General features: G+C 38.8%; 1 protein-coding gene across 1 annotated transcript; it reads right to left on the reverse strand.

The window, feature by feature from the left end:
• Positions 1 to 1,965: 1,965 nt before the first annotated feature.
• LOC124789509 lies at positions 1,966 to 4,799 on the reverse strand. Its single transcript, XM_047256893.1, has 3 exons — positions 4,442 to 4,799; positions 3,861 to 3,977; positions 1,966 to 3,018 (listed from the first exon to the last, which is right to left on the reverse strand). Exons 1-3 carry the CDS (start codon positions 4,742 to 4,744, stop codon positions 2,629 to 2,631), a joined length of 810 nt encoding a protein of 269 aa, XP_047112849.1. The 5' UTR covers positions 4,745 to 4,799; the 3' UTR covers positions 1,966 to 2,628.
• Positions 4,800 to 11,024: the final 6,225 nt, after the last annotated feature.

Raw genomic sequence — 11,024 nt, forward strand, 5'->3', positions numbered from 1 at the left:
CTATCAGGACTATTTCTGGAGTTATAAACTCTAAAACCTTCTGCGGACCACTTCTTAAAGACTTACAATTATTCATAGTCTCATCACTTTTTATACACTGCTGTCTACTAAAAAGTAGTACAGCAACATAAAACTAACCAAATGAAACAGATAGCTACGCCCACAGCTAGATTAAAGAAAATACAGTCTAGTTATAAATACCTGGGCATACAGTCTTGTACACAGGCATTCTTGATCTCCTTGTATATCTTCTCTTCCTGTACGGCATGGCTGTGTGCCCAGTGCGGCTGCCTCGAGTCAAATGAGCGTGCAGCTGCCTGTACTGCGGAAGTTCCTACTGATAAGCGCCGCCAAACCTTTACATGTGCATCACACCTCAATGACTTTAAAACAGAAACTGAAAGATGTTTGAAAGAAAAGGCTTTATACAATATTTCAGCATTTCAAAACTGTTCTAAGAATGACCTGAGATACTAAATTATTTCTAACTGTAAACTAGGCTATTTTGTATTTACTTAAGTATGTCAATAGTTTATTTGATACTTCTGTACACTATTTTCTATGTACTGTAAAATTAAGAAATTATTCTCTAGTGTATATTTTATGTGCCTTGTATTATTATTATTATTATTATTATTATCATTATGTTTACTGTAACTGCGTGTTTGATGTAAACAATGTGTACTGTTTTTACTGTGCAACCACCTTGAAAATGTGTACCAACCACACTGACACTCCTCTGATCAATAACTAGCAAATAAAAAAAAAGTTATTCACTAGTCAAAGTATACACTCCTAGCAGCAGTAAGAGTAATGTACACACAAACCACACACTCCTGTTGCACTTTACTTGTGTAACTTTTTTAAAAAATTTCTACATTTGCATATATCAATACAAACCACTGTGATTTGCCTGGAAAAGTGTACTCCCTATGGGAGCTACATGTAAGAGCTTGTAATAAATTCTTAGGTTCAAGGCTTTTGTATGATATTTGGCCTATATCTTCAAGTGTATGCTAGTTAAAGTTTTTCAGCTCCTCTATGCTCTCACATATACTATACAAACTTGTAACCATTTGTGCTGCCCTTCTTTGTATGAATAAAATATCTCCTTTCAGTCCTATTTGGTACAAATTCCAATATTTAACAATATTCGGGTCAACAGAAGCGTCCGATCCCACGCGTCGGCTTTGACCCGTGACGTAAGGGTGTTGTCGTATGTGACGTCATGACGGTGCGGAGTTTGGTTTGAGTGTGGCTGTCTCCAGTTCTGTTTTATCTTATTTTATTTACTTTTCTGATCTGTTCGTTTTTTTTTAATTTAAAAACACTTATTACTTATTTTAATTATCTGTTTCCTCGAATTTCTGTTTTAGTTTATTACATTTATCTTTCTGATCTGTTCGTTCTACCCCGTGAGATTTTTTTTTTTTAAAAAAGACAAAAAACACTAACCAGCTACTGAAGCATCTTTATCTTCTATGAGTTGCAGGGGTTACGACCCCTGGGGAGGTGGGTGGGTATTCATGCATGGCTGTCTTCACCTACACGTTGTAGCTACGCAAGGCGTCTAAATTTGTTTATATTTAGTTTGCCCCCCACCCAAAACACCCCATTTCCCGCGTCATTAGGCTTCTTGTGGAAAGTGTGTGTGTTTGTTTTTGTTTCCGCCATATTTGTGACATCATGGGTCAAAGCAGACGGGTGGGATCGGACGCTTCCGTATTTCCCAATATTCTATGATGGAATGCAAACTGATTGCATTTTCCCAGTACCCTACCCATGAACCAAAATCTGTCACTTGCTTTAAATATGACTATGGCTAGGTGACTTATGTTCCATATCCCTACAAATTGTTAAGCCCACATATTTATGCAAGTAGACTGATTCCAATTGTGTCATTCTGTAGTCATAGCATACTATTTTTCCAGGTTTATTCTTGCAGAGAAGGAAATAGCAACCAGCCACTTTTTATAACGCTATTTATTCACATAGAAAGCACCAACCAGCATTCGAAAACAGCCCAATGTTTTTTTTCATTTTGTGAAGAGCACAATTTTACATTTCTGAACATTTAAAATCAAGATATGACAGAATATTTGGGCAGCTGTTTTCAGATACTAATTCATTAAGAGTAACTGCATCAGCTGTAGAAAGTGAGATTACTGTTAATGTTGTCTGCCAGGTTATTAATATACAACATGAAGGGCAAACGTCTCAATACAGTTTCCTGGGGTGGGCCTGAAGTTACTTCTACAGCTGTGATTCTCTTCAAGGTATCACAACACACAGACAATAAATCACTTTGCAGTACATTACCACATAAAACAGAAAACAACACTCATCTCACAAAAGTAAGAACATATGATTTATGATCTTGTACAGCTCTGATATCACTGTTAATATTACAATACTACCCATACTAAATCACACTGTCCTTCAGACTGATCAGATTTACAGTGATTTGGTAGCACTCAGTATATTATTACTATTGCTGACAGCCATCATTTTTATCACAGCCAGGCGTCACACGAAGAATGAATTGCAGGACTCACACTGATTTCATTTTCCTTCAATTAAATAGTTACATTTTTACAAAGTAAACACAAATGCAATATACACAATGTTTTATTCATTATCTAAAGTATCATAAACAATTTTTAGTATTTTTTGCTTACAGGCGTTTCTTGCTTCTCTGCATTTTATTTGTCTCATTTCTGTTGCCAGATATTTTACAAAAACAGTTATGTCATCATCATAACTTTCCTGCAGTCTGTCTACAATTAATTGTATTGCAGTGTCATAACTGTCACTATTGTTTCTTTTTCTTGCAGTAGAGGACCTGGATGTAGCACTCTCTGCTGAACTCCATGAGGTTTGTGCCAGTGGTACTTGTTCTAGAATTGAATCAGATTCAACTAGTCCTATGTCCTTCACGTCACTTTCTTCTGTAAATTCAATAACATTGCTCATGGAAGATTCCACGACATCACTTTCATGTGATGTGCTTTCATCTGTCTGAAATGTACAAAATAATGACTGAGCTAAAAATGACCATGTTGTTCCTTTGTAAAAGCTATAAAGTTATTATTATTTACTTAGAACATGCAAGTCACAATGAATACACAACTATGAAAGCTTGAACTAAAACTTTTTAGTTTGCCTCACCTGTATTTGCTCTTCTGAGGCTATGGTGTTTGAGTAAATAGTAGTAGTAGTAGTAGTAGTAGTAGTAGTAGTAGTAGTAGTAGTGGTGGTAATAGCAGCAGTATTTTAGTCACAATAGTAGCAAATAAAAAATTCAATTATATAAATATATTTATCCTGCCTGAAAGACCGCACCAGAATTAAAATGAAATGTTGAAACAAGGTGGTCAAAGATCACAGGTATGAAATAACCAGTAGCAGTGCATTATACTCTTGCTGTTGGCATATATAAAAATCTCTGTTCTAATGTTTAGCAATCACTTTACATCATACAGTACTTTGCTATACAAATAGTGCATTTTAGTGAGATATAAAGACAAGAAGAGAACAGGGCAAAATGTTTTCACTCGGACACAATACATGCAGATGTGCACTGCCAAGATTGTGTAAAACTTTTTGTTAACTTCCTATCCACCTAAAAGTCATGACATATCTCACTTTGAAACACACACACACACACACACACACACACACACACACACACACACACAAACGATCCCGTATCCGCATTCTGCTAGCGGCGAAACGCATATAAACAACATACAAGCAAACAATCGGAGTTCTCAATGTAACGTCAAAAATAATCGGTAAACAGATGCATGCAAACAACGGTGGCGTTCAGAATAAAAATGATCATCAGTAAATGTACATACCTGAAAACTGTCACTACATTCCATAGTCTGTAGTGGAGCAGAGTTCCTAATTCGTGGCATGTAATGAGCGTCTAGAAATTCGAGTTTCTGAAAATACCACAAACCTGGCCGATATATCTGAAAGTGAAAGTGACAAATAAAACAGGATGCAATTTATATTCAGCAAACGGTATACTATTACCCATTATTCATAAACCAATTGACGAGGAGTGAATACTTAGGTAACATTACAATGGGCCGATGTCAAAGCGTAGGAAAAAAATAACAATGAATAAATACAGAAATACAAAGTCCCGATGTTCCATTGGGCCGCCAGAAAACAAGTTTACGTGTTGTCATATGTCATGTGCTGTGATTGGCTGATATAAACATACCGACGCCATGTTGGATTACGTGTAGTGAACCTTAAGTGCCGTAGTTGAGGTTTTTGTACTTCACGCACTACAAAGATATGCAGTTTAATTGCAGCACATACTATTTGATCTTCCAATAATGCATCTTTAATGAGCACACTATGAGGGACAACGTCTGGAAATGTGAGGTCGGTCCATCGTAAAATTAATAATATGGTAAATACTTACATCATCTTCGCAGGTTGCAGTCCTCATACTCTCTTTCCTCTTTCGATTTTCCACGTTGAACATGTTCCTCATATTCAAAAATTTCGTTTGACACTCCTTTGGATTGCTCAAATGAGGCCTAACACATTTCACTTTAAAAAATACACGAAAAAGCGCCTCCGCACGACAGCGTTTGTTGTAATAATTTTTACTTTTTACATTGTAAAGACATTGTTCTTCTTTCATAGCATCTATTAGCACTGACATTTGTTCTCTTGTCCATGCGGTAGCCATGTTGCTCAGAACTGAAAAGGGAAGAGACATGCCTGTGACGTAAATATCGTTCTCGCATCGTATTGGTTCACGTTTCGTAGCACTTTGCTGAAATCTCTACGCATTTTTCGCGCGTGAACGCTTCAAAGAGTGTGATCTCACGAAACTCGTTATGCCCCGTAGTCCGTGTTAGGACAACTTTAGAAGAATGTCTTCCCTCTACTCCAGTAGTGTAACGGATCGTAAACTAAATCCTTTCTAGAGTACAGATTCGTACCGCGAGGAGCTTAAATAAACCGTTCAGATTTTGTCCCTTCTATCTGTTCTGTTGTGATGGCGTTTTTCGCCTTCCCCTCTGGCGGAAAGGAACATTGTTCGCAGCCTCGGTACGTGTCCCGCTGTTCAGCACCTACCGGTACTTGTTTACTTTTAAGTAGATAAGGGATGGACGTCGCACAAAGGCGATCTACTATTCTCCGCAGCAAAAAGGTAAAAATTTACTTTTGTAAGAGTACTCCACGTGGTCTTGCTAATGGAGGCGGTTCTTACATTTTTCAGGTTTTGACGTACATCGTAAGGTTTTCCTCTGCCGCACAAAGACATGTAGCCAAGCAAATGTTGAACCAGAGACACATACATTAGACTGAATGAAGTGAAATATGCACGAATCCTGTACAGTAACGTATCATTAGACTGAATGCCTTCACCGACCGCTTTTCATCGAAATTATGTAATTAAATGTGAAAACTTTCGGAGTGACCCACGTGTAAACCCAGATCTACGTACATACTCTGGAAACCACCGTACAATGTGTGACGGGGAGTACGAATACCACTATAATTCCTCCAATCCTGTTCCACTCACGTATGGTGTATGGGAATAATTATTGATGGTAATTCTCCGTATGGGTTTATATTTCTCTAATTTTACTGGCATTCTCATTTCGCTTGAAACATTTTAAAGGAAATAGTATATTGTTTGACTCTTCTTGGAGCCTACGCTCCCGGGATTTGAAAAGTATCGGTAATTCTCGGCGTGATGCACAATCTGTTTTGTAGCTTCTGCTAGTGGAATCAGCTGAACATCGCCGCTGGACTCAAAAATAGAGAAATATGACCGGTAGCAACTGCGCCAAATCATTTTAATGCACTCACACATAAATCGTCCGGTTTGATTAGTCGGAAACATCTCTTGCGACTGTAACAGGGGAGTTTTAGAAGAACTGCAGCAGCCATTGCAAAGAAATATTCTTATAATACTGTGTCTGGGCATTTGGTTATGAAATTCCTCCTGTACACAAGCTTAATTCACAATTTCTTATGCACCAGATAAAAATGTCAGAACAATGTAAGCTTGAGTTCAGAATTCGTGAAATATAAAAAGCAGCTCCTAAAACAAGGCCCGAATGCGGGAAAACTTAAATGTCGTGTCAGTCACTTTTGCTATGATACATTCATCAGCTACCGGTACTTACAAGGGAACCTCCCCATCGCACCCCCCACAGATTTAGTTATAAGTTGGCACATTCGATAGGCCTTGAAAAACTAAACACAGATCAATAGAGAAAACAGGAAGAAGTTGTGTGGAACTATGAAAAAAATAAGCAAAATATACAAACTGAGTAGTCCATGTGCAACATAGGCAACATCAAGGATGATCTGAGCAAAGGAGCGCCTTGGTTTCGTGGTTGGCGTGAGCAGCTGCGGAATGAGAGGTTCTTGGTTCAAGTCTTACCTCAGGTGAAAAGTTTACTTTTTTTATTTTCCCAAAGTTATAATCTGTCCGTTCGTTCTTTGACGTCTCTGTTCACTGTAATAAGTTTAGTGTCTGTGTTTTGCGACCGCACCGCAAAACCGTGCGATTAGTAGACGGAAGGACATGCCTCTCCAATGGGAACCGAAAACATTTGATCGCAAGGTCATAGGTCAACCGATTCCTCCACAGGAAAACACGTCTGATATATTCGATACGACACTGGTGACGGCATGTGCGTCACATGACAGGAATATGTTGTCGACTCACCAACTTGTACACTTGGCGAATGGGTAAAAAGATTCTTCTACCTTGCCCGATTTAGCTTTTCTTGTGGATGTGATAATCGCTCCCAAAAAAGTGATGAAAACATAAGCGTTTGTCACATAAACTGAAAATAAAAAGTGAAACTTTTCACCCGAGGGAAAGCTTAAACCAAGGACCTCTCGTTCCGCAGCTGCTCACGCTAACCACGGGTCCACGGCACCCCTGAACTTGCTCTCTCCTTGTTGTTGCCTATTTTGCGCATAGACTACTCAGTTTGTATATTTTGCTTATTTTTTCATAGTTACACACAACTTCTTCCTGTTTTCTCGATTGATCTGTGTTCAGTTTTTCAAGGCCTATCCACTGTGCCAACTTATAACTAGATCTGAGGGGGGTGCGATGGGGAGGTTCCCTTGTTAGAAGTCCATTTCTGTACGTAATAAGTAGAATCATGTTCTGAATATGTTTTAGACAGAACAGAATGCCTTGTTAAATTTCGGTACGTATCTTTAAAATGGTTACTTTTTGAGTAGAGACTTTCCGAACACTTTTCCTTTAATACCTGTAATCAGAGTAGGCCTACGATATTGGCTTTTATGTTTCCCCCTCGAAAATGCAATTGCTGTGTAAGACATGGATATGTCTCCAGAGCCGTGACCTTGCGCCCTTGACAGAACGACCAAATCTGCGGCCTCCTCCCCCCGCCCCAGAAACTACCGTTCCGCAAACTGCAATTTTTTATAGACAGTTTTTATTAAATTTGTAAGGTAAGGTGTAAAAAAATGCGGCATTATTGAGTAATATTACTTAAATGAGCTAGATAGTCGACAGATATTGCACACATTAAATTAAATGTACATTTTTTTTTTCTTTCGAATAACCCATTTGGAGGGTATGATGAATCAACTTTGGCTACTCTTCATTGTATTAGATTTCTTCAGTTTCCAAATTTCCTTCATCCTTTTAGAGTGTTGTTCCCTTTCTTCTTGAGTCCACTTTCGTCTAGTTATTTTCTTTCTCTCCTGAAATTCTGCCTTTTGAACTGCCTTTCTGAAATGTGTTCTGTTTTCTATTGTGTCTATTGTAAGTCCAGCATTTTCAATGTCCTTTTCAGTCTCTATGAACCATGCTGGCTTGGATTTGTAGCTATTGAGTAATGTGAATATCCGCTTGGTTAGTCTGTTGTACAATTGTGTAAATAAATTACAAATTGTATAAACATTCCACAAAATTGAAAATAAAACAAAATCTACGGCATGGTGTTTATGGTAGCTGCTGTTTACTGATTTTAGTAGGATGTACAATTAAGAACAGATTTTATTTGGTTATTCTAAATTCTTCAGGACAATATAATGGAAATGAAAGAGGATGTAGATGAAATGGGAGATATGATACTGCATGAAGAATTTGACAGAGCACTGAAAGACCTAAGTCGAAACAAGGCCCCGGGAGTAGACAACATTCCATTAGAACTACTGGCAGCCTTGGCAGAGTTAGCCCTGACACAACTCCATCTGGTGAGCAAGATGTATGACACAGGAGAAATACCCTCAGACTTCAAGAAGAATATAATAATTCCAGTCCCAAAGAAAGCAGGGGTTGACAGATGTGAAAATTACCGAACTATCAGATTAATAAGCCACGGCTGCAAAACGGTAACACGAATTCTTTACAAACGAATGGAAAAACTGGTAGAAGTTGACCTCGGGGAAGATCAGTTTGGATTCCGTAGAAATGTTGGAACAAGTGAGGCAATACTGACCCTACGACTTACCTTAGAAAATAGATTAAGGAAAGGGAAACCTACGTTTCTAGCACTTGTAGACTTAGAGAATGCTTTTGACAATGTTGACTGGAATACTCTCTTTCAAATTCTGAAGGTGGCAGGGGACAAATACAGGGAGCGAAAGGCTATTTACAATTTGTTCAGAAACCAGATGGCAGTAATAGGAGTCGAGGGGCATGAAAGGGAAGCAGTGGTTGGGAAGGGAGTGAGAGAGGGTTGTAGCCTCTCCCCGATGTTATTCAATCTGTATATTGAGCAAGCAGGAAAGGAAACAAAAGAAAAATTCGGAGTAGGAATTAAAATCCATGGAGAAGATATAAAAACTTAGAGGTTTGCCGATGACATTGTAATTCTGTCAGAGACAGCAAAGGACCTGGAAGGGCAGCTGAACGGAATAGACAGTGTCTTGAAAGAAGGATACAAGATGAACATCAACAAAAGCAAAACGAGGATAATGGAATGTAGTCGAATTAAGTCGGGCGATGCTGAGGGTATTAGATTAGGAAATGAGACGCTTAAAGTAGTAAATGAGTTTTGCTATTTGGGGAGCAAAATAACTGATGATGGTCGAAGTAGAGAGGATATAAAATGTAGACTGGCAATGACAAGGAAAGCGTTTCTGAAGAAGAGAAATCGGTTAACATCGAGTATAGATTTAAGTGTCAGTACGTCTTTTCCGAATGTATTTGTATGGAGTGTAGCCATGTATGGATGTGAAATATGGACAATAAATAGTTTAGGCATGAAGAGAACAGAAGCTCTCAGAATGTGGTGCTACAGAAGAATGCCGAAGATTAGATGGGTAGATCACATAGCTAATGAAGAGGTATTGACTAAAATTGGGGAAAAGAGAAATTTGTGGCACAACTTGACTAGAAGAAGGGATCGGTTGGTAGGACATATTCCGAGGCATCAAGGGATCACCAATTTAGAATTGGGGGGCAGTGCAGGTGTAAAAATTGTAGAGGGAGAACAAGAGATGAATACACTAAACATATTCAGAAGGATGTTGGGTGCAGTAGTTACTTGGAGATGAAGAAACTTGCACAGGATAGAGTAGCATGGAGACCTGCCTCAAACCAGTCTTTGGACTGAAGACGACGACAACAACAACAGCGATCCTGGAATCATTTTCCATAGTAAGTAAATGTTCCATTGTTGCCGTCAATGTGTCACTGGCACCTCTTGGACAGACATTGACTGCTCAACCCATATCAATAAGATCAGTCTGATAACAAGTCCTTTATAACAATTGGTGTGATTGGCTGACTGCTGCTAATGTGGCATTTGAATATCTTCTTACCCTACTCTGATCTTGGCGCTTCTGTTGTTGCCGATGGGGATGCTAGCAGAGTGCTAACGCCCATCTTTGAAATGTGGGTAATTGCTCATCTTTGAAATTTGGCTAACTGCAGCACTTAGTGTACTGACAGGTTGAGTTGCTGGAACACCTATGGCACCAGCACCAACACTCCAGCAAGTCTTGTTGCATGGGAGTTTTCCTTTTTTTCAAACTGCAACTTCGTAACTGCTGCTGGTGTGTGGCTACCTGCATGTTTAGTTTCGCCACTTGTGCTGTTAGTTGCTCCATGGTGGCTTGGCTGATGCATGCTGCTGGTGAGAAGTATTTGTGTGCATTACTGGATCAGTGGTGTCAGCTTTCACCTCTCTGCCTGTTCCTGCATCCTCGTCTTGACCATAGCAAGTTTTTGCATACATGGAAACCTCACTTAAGCTGCTTGCAGTTGTATCTGCCTTCTTTGCTAAAACTTCCAGTGCAAGTCTGTCTATGCCACAGTGATGATGTGGATCATGGCTGGAAGTGTACAAAACCATAATATGCATTACGACTGTTCAAGTAGAAATTCTGGGCTTGCTAATGTATGTCAAACTTTGAGCACTTGTGATGAAGTCCTGTTGCCCATGTTTTCTTCTGCAAAAATCTTTTGTAATTGCCATTCTGGTGAATGTGTGTAGTACTGTATGAGAACTTCCTTTAGTACAGCATAGTTTTGCTGTGACAAGGTTTCTTCAGTTTCACCATCCACTTCTAAATCCATATACAAGACCATAATATTAAATCTATCAGTATTATCAAACACCCAATGTGTTGAAATATGCATTCAACTTTTGTGAACTGAAGCTGAGGTTGTATAGACCAGAATGCTGGACCTTAGCAGTTCTGTGTCACATGATGTACTCCCATCTTGTGTGCTTATAACTATTGTGCCGTTTCACAGAAAATCAAAAGTTGTGGATGGTGATCCTGGGTTGAGCGGTAAGTCTTGATCCAATCTGGTTCAAGTTTCCAGTGCGTGTGTCAATAGATTCGTTATTTCCTATGATACATTTCACTGTTACCATTTGCGTTCCTTTCGTTTTTTGGGGTCTCCACTATGGGAAATTGAACTTATTCTCTCATTCACGATAAATATTGGTCAGTATTTGATAATAACTTTATTATGCTAGCATAGTATGAAATAATGAACAGGAGATAAAATGTTGTGAATAATGACAGTAACTATG

The sequence above is a fragment of the Schistocerca piceifrons genome, chromosome 3, assembly GCF_021461385.2.
Source record: "Schistocerca piceifrons isolate TAMUIC-IGC-003096 chromosome 3, iqSchPice1.1, whole genome shotgun sequence".
NCBI classification, from domain to species: domain Eukaryota; kingdom Metazoa; phylum Arthropoda; class Insecta; order Orthoptera; family Acrididae; genus Schistocerca; species Schistocerca piceifrons.